This window comes from Lissotriton helveticus, chromosome 8, assembly GCF_964261635.1.
Source record: "Lissotriton helveticus chromosome 8, aLisHel1.1, whole genome shotgun sequence".
NCBI classification, from domain to species: domain Eukaryota; kingdom Metazoa; phylum Chordata; class Amphibia; order Caudata; family Salamandridae; genus Lissotriton; species Lissotriton helveticus.
The window spans coordinates 1493196465-1493216329 of record NC_136069.1 but is presented as its reverse complement, the minus strand read 5'-3'; the positions used below and the strand labels follow the sequence as shown (position 1 = coordinate 1493216329).

General features: G+C 42.8%; 1 protein-coding gene across 2 annotated transcripts in view; it reads left to right on the top strand.

The window, feature by feature from the left end:
• The window catches only part of TMEM135 (transmembrane protein 135), a 1123835-nt gene that overhangs the window by 167545 nt on the left and 936425 nt on the right, over positions 1 to 19865 (top strand). For both annotated transcript variants that reach the window (XM_078658433.1, XM_078658434.1), the window contains exon 3: positions 10816 to 10908. In XM_078658433.1, the coding sequence (XP_078514559.1) occupies positions 10816 to 10908 (93 nt within the window). The remainder of the gene's footprint in view (positions 1 to 10815; positions 10909 to 19865) is intronic.

Below are 19865 nucleotides of genomic sequence, written 5' to 3'. Positions count from 1 at the left end.
ACCAACCCTTCTATACCTAAGTCATTGAAACCCAAATAAGGATAGTTTTCTTAACTTACACCTTTGGTTGTAGAGTATCTTGTTAGTTTGTTTACAAGGCCACTCTGTTCTTGATATTAGATTTATATCCTTTTCTTCGCTTTGCTCTTTGACTGGCATTTACCTCATATAGGATGTGCAGCTGTATGTTCTCACTGCTACCACTGTAATCGGAAATATGTACCTTGTAGAAGAGTTGGTAACCTTGGCATGCACATAATGTAAGGCTACCAGGCTGTTTTAATGCCATCAGTAAGGGATATAGTTCCATTTCCAATTTCATGTTGGTCTTATCTGATGCAGTTGCTGCACTATATAGCGCGTTGAAGGATCTATCAAGAGTTCAAAGACGCAGCCGCACTACCTGTTTGGTAGAATGCATGTGTTGTCAGGTCAATAAACCGACTGACCATTTCATCCGTTCTCGTGGCAAGACAAAGTGTCAACCTCTGACTCGAAATGGACCATTATTTTTGGGATGTGTAGCGGGTGCTAGAGCAAGTTTCCACAGCTTTGGCGGAACTGCAGACCTCCCATACTTCAACATGGAAGCAAGCGGCAGCCCCTGAAAGGGAGCAGGCATCTAGCCTTCGTAGTACCGCTGAGCATGAGTGACACAGAGAAAGGCACACAATGAAGTATCTGGAGTATGCTGCAGTTCCCGCCACTCTTTTCGAGTCACTTGAATCTTCCTTTTAAAAGTTCCAATGTGCACTGCACGAGTATGAGAGTTTATCTAGGTGTATTATATATTTATTAATTTCCATTACTGACATTGATGTACAGTGTGAGGAGCCATGAGCCGATGGCATACACAGTATTCTATAAAAGTGAAATAGGTTATGTAATGTATATACTTATTTGTATTCCAGGTGTCTATATTCATGGATGTTTATACGACTTATCCAATAGACCTGCATCACCAAGCTTTTCTCAGGCGAGTCAGTTATTCAGTCAATGGTACCTGAAAATGTATGAGCCGTGTACGGCCAGGATAACATGCCATAATGCTTGTTAATGGAATCTCCTACATTGCAGTCCATTTGCACCTTCAGGCTTTGTCGATATTTGTGATTCCTATGCAGATATCCACTTGCAGAGTGTGGGGGTGAGGGAGGTAGCTGTCTATATCTGCCCCTTCAACAAGGTCAATAGCTTGGGGAAAAGGTGCAATTCTGTCTCAATGTAGCTTGGTGTCCTGCAACTTTTGAAGTTGGTTTAAAACTCTATGTGGATGTTTATTCTGCTTCAATGCACGGCAGCTTACCGAACAATAAAGTTTTGCATAAATCATGAGAAAGCAAAACAAGAATTATCAAAAGGCTGGCGGACAACGCCAGACCTATTGGCTTTGACAGTGCCTATTTAGGTCAGATGTTTGCCAAGTGGATTTTTTCCCAAAAGATTATATGTGTAACTTACATACTTATAGGCTTTCAGTCAGCCATCTTCATCCATTCGTGTTATTGTGGCATTCGCATTTTAATTCCACCCACAACAGCATACAGCACTGGCAGTGGCTTAGCCCACTTTAGCCATTGGTTAACTTCACTGTGAGCAGTGGCATTCTGCTCTTTCGAATGGAGCACAGCCACACATCAAGTAGTTATTTCAAGACCATGGACCTCAATGGCAATGTGTGCTTTTTGAGACCAAAACATATTTGTAATTATTTTTAATTCATTGTTTTTTAGATTGTTGCTTTGGCAGCTTACCCAACAATAAAGCTTTACAAAAACCATGACAAAACAAAATGTGCATTGAAAAGGCCAAAAGACTGCAGCCAGTGCCAGACCTACTGACTCTCGACAGTACATGTTTATACTTGGTTACCACCTGCTTCCATTTGATGGTAATTTGTGTTTACCAAATGCTGTTTTTGCCACCATTTTAGAACTGCAGCTCTTTAGTACATCTCCTGTATAATTTGTTATTTTGTATTTGAACTTTGAAAATCTTGCAAAGTTACCAACCTGCTATTTTTCTGGGTGCTGTGTGATGTTTGCTATTCACACTATTGTGGACCTTTGGACATAGCTTCATGTTGTGTTTTTTGGTTGCAACCCAGGTTTGAACATCTAGCCCTTAGACCTACGCCAGTAAGTGGGGAGTCAATTCAGCTATTTCTTTGGTCATGGAAGAGCGCCAAGCACCCTGTGCCATTGAGATAGCTAATTTTCTTACAGGTATTGGTCAATCTGCGGTCCCTAGGACCACAATGGTTGCTCCCTTTCACTGCAGTTTTCTTTGCAGAGCAGGCTTTGGTGTCCAGGACGGCTGAGCCGGTCCTAAAGTTGTTCATTTTCTGCTGCTGATTTGTGGTGACTAAAAGAACACACCCGCCTGTTGTGAGGTTTCCCAAGATTCTTCACCGTCTTCTAACATAAAAAAAAAAAATGTAAAGGCGTTGTACACATACCGCTGTGGAACCCTTCCTGGCCTTTCCCTGTGAAGTGCCCACTCCTGGGCACCCCAAAGGTGAAGCCAGGCATCCTAGCGCTGTTGGGGCTGTTGTGGAGATTAAGCAAGCTATTGCCCAGAGTTGCAGAGTGGGACCCATGCTCAAAATAGGCACCGAGGCGAGAATTATCAGGTCTGGGAAATTGAGCCCAAGACCCGCCGAGGTGGGAATTGAACCCTGGTCCGGACCAGACCTCTGCATGCGGGTCTGCCGCTCTAACCATACTCATGAAGATCCTTACTACCGATACCCCTCACTGATTCCCTTCTTGCTGGTGTCTTGGTGCACACAATCCCCCGAAGAGCTCCACGCCTGGGCAGGGACCAGCTTGTGTTTCCTCCTGCAGCAGCATGACCACAAAGGGTGTCTTTCTTGAAAGTTTCCAGAGAATTAGTCTTGAGGAATTTCTAACCATCTCAGCATGTGGCATTGTTGCGCAGCATTACCCACTTAAGAAGATTATCATGTACTATATTTTATATGTTAAGTACTTCTTGTTTTTTAATTAAAGCATTCCAGTGCGTTCAGCATGTCGAGCCTTCAAGGTTTAAAAGGGGACATGGCTGCTCGAGCGTTCACTCAAAACATATCCTATTGTATTCTCTGCAGCGAGCTCAACACAGAGAGTGCTTTCTGTTTCAGTGCTTGATGGTAATAGTACCTAGATAGATTGTTTTCGGGCTGTTACAGAGCTGTGCTCCACATTCTTACCTTCTATACCGAATAAACCTGCTTGTATGTTGTTACTGTCCAATGAGCTGACAGAGAAAACTTGTAAGCCTAGGTGCAATGAAATGTACCTGATCTTGAAGTCTTTATAATACATTACTTTTAACCAGTTTGAGATCACCGATTGGTGGCGCTTGCTCTAGTAAGTTTAGTTAATTTATTTTCAAACATCTGCACAGTTCCCAGAAGCACTTGCCGGCCATCGCAGAGTTCTTAAAAATGATGGCTGAAATGCAGTAGTACATAGATTCCATATTAATGACTAGCATATAGTAAGGTAGACGACATTAGGTTTAATGTTGCCACAGAAGACCTGGTCTTGGTTTAACTTCCACATGCATTGTGGGAGCTGTAGTCCTGATTAGCTTCAGTTGCTGACGTTGACCCAACAGACCTGAAATCAATGTTTTCTGGCCTGAGATGGGGTAGCTCTCATTGCTACTGTTTTCTTTATGTAGAACCAGCTGTTGCAATGTCGGTGCTGCAAAGCCGAGGCAAATCGTTTGAAAACCAAGAACTTCAATCACAAAGACGTTTGTGCAAGTCCCTTGATTTGAGTGTAATTTGACATTTGGTACTGACAAAACTTAGTTTTACACACTCAAATAGATTTACTCGCAAAGACAATCTGGACATTTTACATTTTAGTAAACCTTTTCAGTGGGGCAGAAAACGAGCATTTTATGGTGGGGCGGACTTGAACAACTCACACACTTCTGTGAGGGACATTCCCTCCCAGGATACTAGTCAATGATCTACTCCTGTGAAGACCAGGAGTAAATATCTATGAAGGGTGCAAATAAGAAGGGAGCTGCCCCAGAATTAGTGGTTGTTTAGGAAACGTTTTATTTGCCCTTGGAGGAAAAGAAAATGTTCTAAAATGCAAATTCACTATTTCCAAATATATATTTATATATACGTAAATGTAAACGTGCAATATTTAAACATGTAGCCAATGTTCCGCATGTGATCATTTTTTGAGGAGTTGCGATTATCGAATTTTCGGAGCATTCCAAAAATGTACTCTTCACATAGAATTAAATACACAGATTTCCTTTTTTTTAATAAATTGGGCCATCAGCATATTGATTGATCTTAATAATCTGCCACGCTGTCCAATTTGTAGGTATAAAATACATCAGAACCTTTTAAGGTCTTGCTACCAAGAGCTTCAGCTGTTTTAGATACCCCATTTTACCAGTACTTTAAAAAAGTACAATAATAAGTAGTACAGAAAGAGTGAGCTTTGGGTCAGCACACTTAAGCTACTGGCTTTCATTGATTATTTTTTTTCATAGTTTGCCATTGCTTGAACGGTCTCTTTTTTGAGGCCATGGCATTTCGCGGATAGTTGTATTGTCTGGCTTGTGTTCCCATTGGGTTTTGGTGATGGACTAAAGTAGTCCTTTTGTTAGACTTGATGTGACGTGCGTCTAGTGATTCAGTCAGTGTGTGTGTTCTTTGATGCCTTTACTTTACTGACAGATGACGTTTTTAGTTGCTTGTTTATAGACTTTTTGTTTATGAAGTGCATCATATTTGTCTTTAGGGCTAGTTAAGGCTCTAAATTAAAAATCCTTGCATGTTGATTCGTTTAACTTTGCTGTCACCATAGCATGTTGTTGGATTTATAGCTCTTTTGTTCACAAATTAAAGACTCCCATAGAAATAGGCTTTGTTTCAGATTCTCTGAAATTACTGGCCCATTGTCAAAAGTATCTATTATGCACTATTTTGTAGTTTATCCCTTTTAAGTTCCCCACTTAGAATGCAAACTTCAAACACTCTTCTTTAATAGTACAACTTACCTCCGAGGATGCAGTCTCTTAAGTGGCGTAACGACATTTGAGGGGACCCCCCTGCAAAGTACAGGAGTGCTCAGGCCAGGCTACTGTGCTGAGGCCCCCTTCCGGAGCTCGGGCCCCCCACATTGCGAGGGCTGCGGGGGGCCTTTGTTACGCCACTGAGTCTGTTCAGTAAAGGTGGCCTACTCCCAGCTTTTGATTTGTTGTAGCCCAAGAAGTTGCTTCAATATTAAGGTATTCCTTTGCTAGTCCACCTGGGCGCAGCACACAAAAGGCATCCTCAATTACTGAAAATATTCTCTAACAAAAAGTCAGGCTAATAGACTCTGCAATGCAGTGCTTAATTTAAGGCTGTAGTTTCCGGTGCTCGGCACCGACACTTAAATGTCAGCACCTTCTCTTGTGACAGTCTGCCACATGGTGGCGCTGTCTGCCTAACTCAGGATGAGCACAACAACAATTGTTTATTAAACGAATACACATTAACAATTACTAATAACTGCCACCCAAGCCATTTTTTATAGCTTTGGGGGCCAGGAATAATATGAATTGTCACACTTGTAAGTGTGATGGTTAGTAGCTGTGTTTGTACTGTCACTAGCAGCTGGTAGGGACAATGTGTGGTGCAAGCTGCAGTGGCCTCCCGACAAGAACCCCGGCACTTATTCTTTTACAAATTAAGTACTGCATAATAGCATGTTCAATAAAGCAAGACCTGGTCATTTTTCCAGTGTGTTTTTACATTCCTTGAAATACCGACTGGAGAAAACAAGAGTGTTCAATGTTTCCAGAACAGATTAGCTGATTTTAAACTTAATCGGTTAAGAATGCTTAATCTGTACTTATAAAACTCTGCATACGCACACATCCAAGCAGTAATCTTATATTTATAATACTATTTCTCGCCCGCAGCCGTAAGAATGTACAGTATGTCCAGTAAAACTATTACAGAACCTGCTGTTGAGGCTGTAAGACAGCTTTTGTGCCTGCTGAACTTAACCATTGCAAGTTTAATTTTAATGGAATGCTGAATTTCACGTACATTTCATGCAACTCCTTCCTCAGTTGTCTCAAGTCATTATTTGATTAGTTATTCCCAAATTTATAACATATTTTTACCTGTATGCAGGAGACAGAGCTGGGAGGCATACTTTTTTGGTATAAGTTAATTTCTTAATTTGTTAAAAATAATAGGTACAGGCGCCCAAAGTTTTTTTTTATGGAAGCTGTCCCCAGCACTACTCCATGCTAGGCTTTCCAAAGACCAGGGCTTCCTTTTATCATTCTAGGATTCCTTCCTCCCCTCTTTATCTCATGCTTACAGATACTTTTTCATATCTGCTCTCTCCTTTTATCATTGTTTTGCTACCTTTTCTTTCCTCCTCCCTCTGTTTTCTGCCTTTGTCTCTGTTGCTCCAGATGAAAGATCAATAATGAAAAATATGTCTTGCTGCCCATTACTGGGACAAATAAAGCCCTGGTTATAATATTCTCGAACCCTTTCTCCTGTTAAGGGAACTAATTATATAGGAAACAAATACAAACCTTGTTTTTTTCCCAGAATAAAATAGTCCTTGTTTGGGACTTGCCTTCCAGCCAGCGTAAGCTGTTTGTGAAAAGACCTATTGTCAGCTTAGAGTGTGATTTGAGGCCACGCATTGCCAACCATTGGTTGACTTTATAGTCACTCCCATTTCCTTGCTTTGTATTCATTAGCTTATCAGTGTTTTCCTTCCTCTTCTTGTATTTGTCACTCCCCTGGAATATGACCTTATTACTTGTGCCCTTCCACTGCTTACTTTACAGGCATTACTGTTTTCCTTATTTTCTTTTTGGTTAAGCACTCCATGACAACAGTGCATGTGTTTTCTAGCTGTCTCCTTCATATCCATCATATACTTCTCTTTCCCCTCCGCCGCACTCAGTGTTGCTCTCTCTCAACCGGGTGCATTCCGAGTCCCCTCTGTGTTGCACTCGCCCATGTGTGCTTCTCCCCTTTTGGTTTCTCACCCAATCCCCTGCTCCACATTACTCTCTCTCGCCCCTTTCATGTACCTCTTCCTCTGCCCTCCATATTGCAGTAGCTCCTGCCCACCCTTTAGTGTTGCTTTCACCCCTCCCTCACTCACCATGTTGCTTCAGTCCTCCCCATCCTCAGTGTTGCTTCCCCATCCGCGTCTTCGGTCTTGCTTCCCCACCATCGTCCTCCGTGTTGCTTTTTAACTTACCGATTCAACGCAAATTAGTAAATAAAAAGAAATAAAAGTGCCTGCATCATTTGGTAGGTAAGACTGCAGCGTCCTAGTGTTTTTATTTTGTGTTTCGCTTTAGCCATGCTGCACAGCTTCGGAGCTGTTGACCAGCTTTGGTTAAGATCATTGACAAAGCCAGTAGGTACCAAAGGCAAGACCTATTGACTTTACCAGTACTTGTCGATAAAGGTCTTTACAGCTGATAAGCTATAAAATCACTGGGTTGGCCACTTACAGCAATGCCTAAAACTCAATGTAACCCAGCACCCACCACACCTTGTATCTTCCAGTAGAGAGAACATTCTTTCCTGTCTCTCCTAAAGTCATTCATTAAAAGAAAGGCAACAGTTCTCCACCAATGCATCACATATAGGATAGCACATAACAAGAATACGAAAACAACAGGAGAGCAATTTATAAGTGTAGCAAATAGAAAATTAGGGTGAAATCCTGGTTAGCTGTTATTTCATTGTTCCTTCTAGCACATGGTCATTATGGCTTGGCATCGTCTATATCTTGCGTTTGAGCCTTAAACAACAGTTAGAGCTCTCGACTGTGGGCGATAATGCTTAATAAGTAGAGCGCCATTAATATTGTTATTGAAAGCTCTGTTGCAGCCCTCAAGCATAATATCCTCTCAGAGCATGACACTGCTTGGTGAAGAATCTTCTACAATCTAATACAGGCAATGCGCCAATAATAGTTAAACAAGCCTGCTGCTGGTGGTCGTCAGTCTGGGACAACGAGCAATCTTGCAAAGTCTGGCGGCGGCAAAATGGCTGCACACTGAAATACTTGTTAGGGGTATACTCAGTTTCTCAACTGTCAGGAATCCAATGAAGCGCTAATTGCTATTGAAACTGAAATGAGAAGTGGTTTATACAACTCCACATGAAGAAACTCAAACAACAAGGTCATTTTTCCCTCAAAAGAGATACAATTTTTAACGTTACGTAGGTATAACTGTTGGGTAACAACAAGTAGAATTTAGCCTTTAAATGAAAGGTGTTCAAATCTGTAGATTCCTTTTTGTTACTTACTAAAATGTGATACCTGCTAAAGAAATTCCATTCTCAGAGGCAGTAACGAAGACTTGGGTCGTGGCTGTGAAAAACAGGATTTTCGCAGGATGGTTGACGGTGAGACAGTACAATACGATTCTTAGTAGTCCAGAAAGTTGGTGGTCTGAAAGGTAGAGGATCCGATTTGTAAATAACAGTTTGCATGTTCTGAGAGAATGGCACAGCGTGGATCAGGTCGGGATTTTACGGGATTTTACGAAGGTGAGAAAATGACAGGATTATGTTGGATATATATTATGGTTTGGAGGTTGCAGTACAAGGTTGAGTTAGCTGTTAGAAGGACTTACAAAAACTCTTAACAGCAATTCATTTTATTAGCCAACACCATTACACGCCCATTGATTCTGCTTTACTTGCTTCTTGGCGTGTAATAGGATAGACAATAGAATCTTAAAGACAGTAGGTTCCAAGTGAGATTGGGTTCCTTGTATTTTGTGAAAACACCTAGAGCAAAGGCCTGTTGGTCTGCGGTCATCCTCTAATCCAGCGGTTCCCAGTCTGTGCGACGTCAAAACTAGCCAGGGGCGTTGCGAACACCAGGCATACGGTTTGGGAACTACCGCATGACTAGACTATTTGTATACTTTGTGTGCAAGTGTTAAAACACTTTTTCTTTCATAATACCACAAAATGAGACCCCCCTTCACGACAGTTTACAAATAACACACAGGGGCAGCTCAGAGCCTTCTTTACAAGTAAGTAACTAGGCTTTAAACTTGAGTCAAACTTATTCCAGTGAATTGGGAAGGGAGATTGGGGGTAAGAAGAGGATGGAGTTGAGAAATGCTCTTCTAATGCTCTACGTGCACTTTGGTTCACACACCTCCGATACCAGCGTTGGTCTGTTCATTGTGTAGTGTTTGTCACTGCTTTTCTGCCCCTGTGACCCTACCTATGGTTCCAGACTAAAAGTGTTGCTTGTGCAGCAAGACTGAGACGAATGGAGCCATAGTGCTGCAGGGGTTTTGGAATCGCAACTGCACTTTTGCAAACCCATTGAGATGATGGACGGAGCTCTGATACTTTTCAGACACTCACCCCCAGTCACAGATCTGGGTCGAATCCATCATTTTTATTTAGCTCACTTCGCCACCCCAATTCAGACCCAGCTATATGCAAATCAGTCTTGACACTGTGCCTCATGGGAATAGTCCAGCCCGAAGTGCCAACCCAGGTCTTCCCTGGACTGTAAACAAGCATCCTGGGACCGGTTTCGGTGTAACACCCCTCATCAGCCTGACTAGCTTGAATCCAGTGGCAAAGTGAGCACTGTTTGCCATTGTAGGTCACTAAAATGCAAACTGCTGAGACAATGCGCTTGTTTTTGGTTTGCAGCAATAGTTGTTCTCTAGACAACCTTGTGCAACACAAACAGGTGTACTGTGGCAGCAGCTTTAAATCACTGCTGTATGTATTAAAATGACTTTTTTTCTCCCTTTTGTTTTGTTTACAGTAGCTGCTTATGTGCCCATAACTGAAAATCGCAAATTTTAAGCAAGCTGCAGTGCACTCAAACCGCTTCTTACCACCTTACAACTACAGGACCTATTAAGTGCCTATACTTTATTGAGGAGTTGTGCACAGTATTTTATGTTGTAGTTCAGCACTGAAATTATGAACAGTTTGTTAATTTAGTGCTCAAATGTGCACATTGCTGGATGGTGAAATGTGTACATTGCTGTATGTGCTTTAGACCCACCAAAATACCATGGAGGCTTTAAACACACGCCAGGGGCTATTGTGCTGGTTTTCACACTCTGCACTTGAAATTCGAGCTTCTGCCCCTATTCACTTCAAAATAACTTTCGTTTTGCTTTTTTTAAATTTTATTTTATTGTAAGCACAAACCTGATCCAAGGGTAATTGGAGTGATTTGCAAAAGAATCTGATTATATCACACTTTGATTTTAGATTAAATTCTTGTGGATATTCGCCCAGACTTTCAAGACACTCCTCTTTAAGGAGCACTACATCACAATGCTGTAACAGTTCACTTCTCCGAGATCCCTCTGTCCCAATCAGTCATTGACACTGCATGGGGCTTTGTAGTGGATAGGATAGGATTACTTCTATTAATATAATATCTTCATCATTTGCATACCAAATATTTTCAGGGGGGGAAAGTGGAAGTACTCCCGAGGGTTGGCTTACACTCGCCCCAAAAAAAAGTAACAATGGGGGGCCGTGACCAACGGACAATAGGTCAAGGGAGCCGTGGGTCTCAAAAGTTTGGGAACCACTCAAACCTCTCTGTTTACTCTATAGGAGCGTTACAGCTTTTTTGGGACCTTTGAGGTTTGTAACAACTTCTCCAGTTTCTCACTTCATGCCTAGTGTCTTTGAGTTGAAGCTCTTCATCTTTATTCCTACCATCTCCTCCCCTATAGCGTGATGATATTTACCCATGCCATTATATGCAATAAGTTGAATGTTTCTTCTTATTTCAGGAGAATACTTGGGCAATTCTACTCTTGGACGCCTGGTTTTTGGGCTGCACTGCCTGCTTCCTACGTGGCTATCCTGCTTGAAAGAAAAAGCAGGTAACTACTGTATTCCTATTGTATCGGATTCTATGTAGACCTTTGAAGACCAGAAATGTTTCCCATTAAACACTAATAGAAAGTTTGCTTTATTACATAGTTATTAAATGGAAACATTTGTTTGTTTTGAATCATTCAAGACATTTAATATACAAAAAAACTTCTGAAGATATTACAGATCATTTCAACGTCCAATTGGGTGGGAATTGACCCATTCATTAAAACATTTACATGTACGAAGAGAACAACCCTAGGCGTGAATGTTAAAATAAAATGAATGAAAAAAAAAATCAGTTCTACAGAACATTGATGTGGTTTCATTATGGCTTTGGGGAAAGGGCAGAGTGAGAATCCTGAACATGTGTTCCATGTTGGCTGTGATCTTCCAGTTTTGTTCTTCCAATGCATCCTTCACTTCAGATTCTGCATGTAATCACTAAATACTTCTGGAGCTTGCTCTCTTCTCGTCCCTCAGCACTTATAAACTGAGTATTTCAGAACCTGATGTCTACAACAAGGGCTTTAGTGTTGCTAATGTTTACTTCAACACAGGCTGCATTTAGCCCATATTTAACTGATTCTAGCCCCTTCGGGACCATGCATGTCAGTTCTTGCCTTGTGTAATGCAGAGCGCCAAAAGTGAGCATGTAGTTAAGAAGGCTGTGATCTTGTAAACATTTGCTGCCATTTTGTAGGACCTTTAGACGGGTAGTCCATCATAGGTTCAATTTGGCATTAACTCTCCACTCCTGGCCCTACATTGGACACCAATGACCCATTAACAGCTCCTCCACGAAAAGTGAGTCATTATTGGGCCTGAATTGTTTGTTTTCCTTGGTTAAGAAAACGCAACTACTCTGTTTTGAATTCAAAGTGAAAAAGGCCAGGCAGCCTGTTGGTAGGCATTTGCTGCTAGCATGAAAGGCATTTTCCCGCCTAAAACCTGGAAGCCTATCCTTTTTATTTTGTCACATACTCTTACTGAAAATGCACCAAATGTTTGTGAAATAGTTTCCTACACTGGTTCTCAACTGTGAATTTATTTGTTGTGCTTCAGAGCTCTCCAGAGGCCAGAAATGTTGTGTTTGTCGCGACCAACGGGTGATTATAACCTCAACTCCAAGTATGACAAACCTTGGCATAACAAATAAGTCTGGTTTGCATTTCCCCGCCATACCAAAAACAATTGGTGCAGTGGAAAATAAAACTAAAAGATTGTTTTTTGTTTACAATACATTTATGACATGAAGAATTTAACGTGTGACCGTTCATTGTACTTTTGTGATTCAAAACAGTCCACATTCAATACAATGCAAGCACTTCATAGACGGTAGAATGATACACCAAAAGGCCAATAACATGAAGTGAGAGAGAAGTTCTTCTCTGGGCAGAGCCAATTCCTACTCTATGTGTATTCTAAAGAATTAGTAACTATGGATCTCACGGACAGCTGGACTGTCAGGCAAGACATAAAAATGGGCACTGATGCAGGATATCATAATTGATCTATGAAAACCTCAAGCAATCTAGTGTCTTTATTGATTTCAATATATCCATGTGGTATCAAAATCTGAACTTTATTTGAATAGAATAAAATCACATGATGTGAGCCTTTTTTCCAATAATTATTGAGTAAATTGTGTTTTTTTCTCTCACAAATATAGGTTTGATGCAATAGAACAGCTAAACTAATAAATGACTAGGACAGCAAAGTCCCAGTAGAAAGTAGACCTTGTATTTAAGGCCTTTTTGTCCATTCATTGGGACAATGGAAATATTGACGACTCTTAGGCCCTCAAGAGCCAAAGGGACTTTATCCCCCAAAGTGCAGTGCGCCATCAGGCGCGTTTGCAGAGTGTAAAGGACACCATTCCACCACACGTAATGGTTTATCGTACATCATTAGAAAAGGTATAAACCATGGTAAAAGCAGACATGACTGTTATTTAAAAAGCGACACACGAAATAAGGTACTTGGATGTCAACACGAGTCTTTAAACTTGACCCCTACCTTGCAGAACCTACTGTATTGAACACAACGAAGGAGCAAAGCTTTGAAACTCCTTCGAAGCAGCCTTCAGGAGGGAGGAACACATTAAAATCTCAGTGACGAAATCTAGTTCTGTTAATCTGCGTCTGCAAGATCGTATCCTGACCTGTCTTCAGAGAGTTTTTGTATGTGGTAGGAAATTGTTCAGTCTTTTTAATCACCCAATAGACAGAGAACATCTGTTTCTAAACCTTGGGTGACTTGGGCCTTCACACACAGAGAATTGACACAGTTTAAGCCAATATTTTCACTTAATAACAGTAATCTGGTGTATGAATCCTTCCTTCCCCTATATGAATGACTGCCAAAGAATCCTCTTAAGCTACACACCAGCAAGACCTGGATCTTGGTGTTATTAATTTACAATATGTTCTCTTTACACCATGTTTCTCATCTTAATTATCTCTAAGGATTCTTTGCTTCACCTTGGAGGGTGGCCTTGCCTTTGTACCACTGGCCGATTCTGTAGTCAGATCATCCTTTCATCTCTTTAGACTGTTCAGTCTCTCCTTCCTCTCCCTTAGATGTCTGAACCAGGTGCACTGGTACCCTGCCATTTGTATTTCACTAGTCTTAGTCCAAATGCCCCTTGTGAACAGTACAGACTATTTCAAACCTTGCAGCAGGATTACTTTATCGCCTTTCATGGGATACCATTTACCATAGCTCTGCATTCCCACAGTGACGCTGGTTGCCAGCTGGACTTCCTTTAAGCACTATGTATTGTGCACAATAGGTTCCATGTTTCTTGACTTATGTTGATATATGCCTTCCCTACAAGACCCAACTCTGAATTAAGATACCCCACTTTTTTAGGAGGAGCTACGCAGGCAACCAATGTGGCCGCATAAGCTCCCGGCTCCGTCGACCTCCGTCGCTGGCGGACTTATCCTGAACTTCATCCTGACCTCCCGCCAGACTCCCGTGTGTCTGAATCGTTGCTGAGCTCAGGGGGGCAATCCCGGAGTCTTTATCGCTTTTACAGACGAAGTTACGCCGTCTTTTATTTTCGGGCCTACTCCAGTGTGTGAGCCGGGGCCTCGAGTACTGACCCAGCCGGGTCTCAGTTGAACAACATCGGCCGCGGGTACCCGGCGGAGTCCGGTCTCATCGGAGTGGAACATATTCTCGATCCTGGTGGTGGTCTTTGGTCCAGGCGAATACTAGACGAGCGGCGACGAGACGTGGCTGCCGCTGTGGGTGGGGGGCCAGGTCCCGGGACCCTGTTGCAGCCCTCGGGGTCCGCGGGTGGGGCCCCCGCTCTCGGCAGCGGTGTAAAGAGTGCCAAGCTTGAGAGTCGCCAGTCGTCTCCGTCCATTCCACGCCTGTTGGTTTCCCCGGAGTAGCCGGCCTCCGGGGTTCGAAGATCTGCTTTGTTATCGTTCACGCGGAGATGGATCGGACGATGTGCGGACCGACCCTGGGGACCGTAATGGCCGCCATCGGGGCTCTTCGCTTGCAAATGGAGGCTGCTCTCCACAATTTGATTGCAAGCATCGAGACTGTTTGTTTGAGACCGGACTCCAGCCTTGTGTCAGACCTGCAACATACGGTGACCCCCGCGAAGCTTGATCTACCTCGAGAGGAGGACCCCGAAGATAATCAGGAACTGGTGCCAATTGTATCCGCGCAGCTTCAGCGATACGTTACCGGAGCCCCTGAACAACTAGCAAGATCAGCAAAGTTATCGCCCGCACAGGACTCATTTCTTCCTTCCTTTCTGGAGACCTCCATAAATATTTTTTAGATTGACTTTTGTGTATCTGATAGACTTCAAGACTTCACCTTTTTGACCCTTTCAGGCTATATCGATCTCCTTTTTCAACAAGGCTTTGACTCTTTTGCTATTATATTGGTCCTGCTGGATGGGTTTTTTTTTTTTTTTTTTTTGCAGAGTTTTATATAGCGCGAACTAGACCCGAACCGAATCAGGTATCAGAGCGCTTTACATATTTTTCCAGTTACGTTACATTTTACGTTTCCAGTTACTTTCATTTTAGGCACGGGGAGATTAAGTGATTTGCCCAGAATCACAGGAGGTTTTGGCGTCGTTACCGAGACTCGAACCCAGATCCCCAGGTCTGAGGTCGAGCGCCCTAGCCGTTAGGCCAACTCCGTTTGTGCAATGGATCGTAAGGGCCAGGGCTGAATTTGACTGTTTGAATTCGGTACTGTGAATTTCTTTTGGCTCTGCTGGGTTGTTTCTGTGGGAGTGAGGGCCAGATGGAATTCTGATCGTCTGGGTTTGGTGTTACGGCTATGTTCGAAAAGGGATTTGCTGCCTCTGTGGTGCCGGGGGCTGGGCGGGATGCTCTTTTCTCTGTCGTTGGCTCCCATATCGGTTTGCTTATTAGTCTGCTATAACTCGCTTAATACCACGGTAGGGGATGTCTGCTTTTGGCGGGGGAGGGGAGTCCGGGAGCTCGTATCGTTTTGTACTACATCTCCTCCTCCATCTTTTCCCTTCCTTGGGGTGTAGTTTAGGGGGCGACAGGCACGCTGCTAGTGGGGTTAGGTCGTAGCCATCTGCAGGGGTGCAGGGTGGGGGGTTGTGTTTTTTTTTTCCCTTTATTTTGTTCTATGACCTTTATATTTCCCCTTTCCCTTCTTCACAAGAGGTGTGGCATATTCTCCTGAGCCTTTTGTTCCTCATATCTGGGTGTCGTATGTCCAATCTTCATATCCTGTACCCTTGGTGGGCGGGTTCTGATAATGTTTGCTTATGGTTATTTGTATTGTATTGTCTTGCCCCAGCTCTAAGCTGGTATTGATATTTCTCACATGCCTATAATTGTAGTGTACTACCTCAACTCCTTTGCCCGTTCACTGCTGTAATATGTTCCGCCAAATGACACCCGATATGTATATTTAGCTCTTGTGTTATAATCAATAAAAAAAATATAAAAAAAGATACCCCACTTTGACAAACTCTGCCTCAGAGACTCCTCATACTCTGTACTGATTTCTGCACTTTGACACTCTCTGCTATTAACAATCTAAAATATTTATCACCGCCTTGAATGCCAAAAGCCCATTAAGACATGCTTGTTTCCAATCTCTCGAGCCCATTTACTCACTGTGAATCTCTTTAACGTCTTGGTGACTAAAGCCTGCCTTACTCATTAGCAAAACATCTACAGTGAAAATACTTATTAAATGGTTGACGTCTTCCATGCTCCTATATATGAACCAGCAACTTCCGGCACTATGATTGGGGCTCGTCTCTGACCCTCACGCACAGCACTTTGATCTACACGTAGTCAAAGTCCCCATGAACCCTTGTCCTTCCCACATGCATGCAAAGCCAGTTCATCAAGAGCACTATTGGGAATTGCATAAGTGTCCTCTGCGCTACGCATAGTTGTGTGTTCCTGGCTCTTGGAGATGCTCCATCAAGGTTGTTGACACGATCTTGGTGCATGTTCCTGGTCCTGACAAACAACGCCATCTCTTTCATGTCCAGGTCATACTGCCCCATTTCTCTTGGTATCCAAACCTGTGTGCCCTTGTGTTCAGTGCTACTAGACCATGGTAGCAGAAGCCATGCACTAAATAAGTGACAGTCATCAGGCTTTGGCTCTAGGCACTTCGAAAATAGAATAATGATGGGGCATACAGCTTATCGTAGCACGAATATAAACTTGAAAATCTGGAATTGTAAAAGTAACGGATAATGTCCCAGAAAGCTAGAAGTAGAGTAGGATGTTCTGGGAAGGGCAACAGAACACAAGCATTGCTGTTTATTGTGTAGGGAGTGAAGTAATCATGGTCGGTGCTGACCATGAAACAAATTGTTTTACAGCATCTGTGTGTCATCTGGTTCATTACTATGGTACCGGTGCTTTCAGTCGATCATCAACATCCTTTCCTGACTTCTTCAGGACGAGAGATCCTCAATGTCCATCCACCTGTAGCATGTCACTTTTTTGTCCATGCTCTCCTCATTCAGCCTTCTGCACTATCCTCTTTGCCAGCTTTATAGAGAGGGTTTGTGCCGTCAAGTTTTGTAGTTGCTCGCTTCCACATGACTATTCTCTGTTAGGAGCTAGTTGCTCGCTTCCACATGATTATTCTCTGTTAGGAGCTAGTTGCTCGTTTCCACATGATTATTCTCTGTTAGGAGCTAGTTGCTCGCTTCCACATTACTATTCTCTGTTAGGAGCTAGTTGCTCGCTTCCACATGATTATTCTCTGTTAGGAGCTAGTTGCTCGCTTCCACATGACTATTCTCTGTTATGACTATTCTCTGTTAGGAGCTAGTTGCTCGCTTCCACATGATTATTCTCTGTTAGGAGCTAGTTGCTCGCTTCCACATGACTATTCTCTGTTATAACTATTCTCTGTTAGCAGCTGGTTGCTCGCTTCCACATGATTATTCTCTGTTAGGAGCTAGTTGCTCGCTTCCACATTACTATTCTCTGTTAGGAGCTAGTTCCTCGCTTCCGCATGACTATTCTCTGTTAGGAGCTAGTTGCTCGCTTCCACATTACTATTCTCTGTTAGGAGCTAGTTGCTCGCTTCCACATGATTATTCTCTGTTAGGAGCTAGTTGCTCGCTTCCACATGACTATTCTCTGTTATGACTATTCTCTGTTAGGAGCTAGTTCCTCGCTTCCACATAGACTATTCTCTGTTAGGAGCTAGTTGCTCGCTCCCACATTACTATTCTCTGTTAGGAGCTAGTTGCTCGCTTTCACATGACTATTCTCTGTTAGGAGCTAGTTGCTCGCTTCCACTTTACTATTCTCTGTTAGGAGCTAGTTGCTTGCTTCCACATTACTATTCTCTGTTAGCAGCTGGTTGCTCGCTTCCACATGAATTATTCTCTGTTAGGAGCTAGTTGCTGGCTTCCACATTACTATTCTCTGTTTGGAGCTAGTTCCTCGCTTCCACATTACTATTCTCTGTTATGACTATTCTCTGTTTGGAGTTAGTTGCTCGCTTCCACATTACTATTCTCTGTTAGGAGCTAGTTGCTCGCTTCCACATTACTATTCTCTGTTAGGAGCTAGTTGCTCGCTTCCACATTACTATTCTCTGTTAGGAGCTAGTTGCTCGCTTCCACATGACTATTCTCTGTTATGACTATTCTCTATTAGGAGCTAGTTGCTCGCTTCCACATTACTATTCTCTGTTAGGAGCTAGTTGCTCGCTCCCACATTACTATTCTCTTAGACTCCAAGAACTTGTCATTTCATTCTCACACAGGGCTTTAGCCAGACAATGAAGGACCATATTGTGGTGTCCCCAGCGACACTGTCATAAGTGTGGAGGGTGTCGACAAACCGATTCAGAAGTTGATGTTGATACTTGGAGCCTATGCACAGAGAATGAATGATAGTAGGGAAAGCAATCAAACCCAAGAGGAAAGCGGAGATAACTTTAACCTGCAGAACCCTTTCTGCCAAAGCGACTGTACGTGTGAGTGCGATTAGAAAGTTTTACCTGCCAACATTGATACATGCACAATGTCCTGCATTATCTAGTGTGGCAAAGGCTGCTGGTGGGCAGAGAGAACGGATGTTACAACACAGCTGCATCTATGTCATTACACACTCTCATCCGTGCCATTCTTGTCACATGGCCAGATTGCAGTCCATATGAAAAGGCCTTTTGAGGAATCGTCGGTGACATTACTTGGCTGACGCTAGCGGCGGGGCATAAAATCTGTCATGCAGTTGGACGAATAGAGGATTCATACAGGGAATTGTGCCATTGACGTGTGAGCTGCGGTGCTCCCTAAAATCGTTAATCGATGTTCCTGGAAATTTTATGGGTAATCTGCGCTAAATGTATTTTATGAGCACAGGATGCAGGGGTGGTTATGAGCTGGAGATGGTCAGGCGTGGCTTCCCGATCAAAAATGGCAGAATGCGCATTTTGTGACACAACCCAAGGGACATGCCCTCTGAGATGAAAAGGGGGAAATATTAGGTCTCCTTCTTTCCAATCAGAGGAACAAAAGCCACAAAAGATCTCACCTCTTTAGGAACCCTTTTGCAGGCTACACCGTAAAATGGCTGCACATAAACAAGTTACACAGATGTTAAAAGAAGTTTAATTCACAGACGTTGGAATTTGGTACCTTTACATTGAATAGAGTGGATGACCAGGAGGCATGTTGTATGGTCAACCTGCCCCAAAGTTGGAAAACACACACTCGCTTCTCTCCGATACTACAGTCCTCAGGATCAAAACCAAAGGCCCTGTAGGTAGAGCTGTTGTAGCCGCTAGAGGAGGCCATTCTCATTGGTGCAGAGTCTGTGGTGACCGTCAGACGAGATCTTGTGTGTCTCACTCCGCGTGCTCCATTCTGAACTGGTATATCCAGGCCTTTACCATGGGCTGCTCTTTCTGTCCACCATCTAGGCCTGGTGAACCAACGTCAATGGAGTAGGATGGGGTGAAGGCCATCTCCAAAGTCATGTGACCATCTTCCAATGACCTAAAAATGACTACAAGCTCTGTTCCCATCACAAACTGAAGACGTGGCTCATCTCTTTATAAACACACCTTCTAGTAAATGGTCCTAATCATTGTGGTAGTGCACAGAAAAATAAGCATACGCCTATTTATAATCCCACCAAATAATATTGTATGAACATAGTGTACACATAGATTGTTTTGGAACAAGGCGTTCAGACAGTGTGATAAAAGTGTACCATACATTCCATTTTATCTCTTTTACATGTCATTGTAAAAACAATGTACATGAAAGAAATATTACTGGAATGAATAGAAAATTGCACAATAGCCCTAAACGTATCTATGCGTAACGTTTATGTTACACACAGTATCCACACTTGTGGTTGTGAAAATGGGGGTTCCTCACCATTTCACTCAAACACCATTCTCACATGACATGTTTTGTGTGTGCAAGTATCGCACAAACGGGTTTGTGAATTGT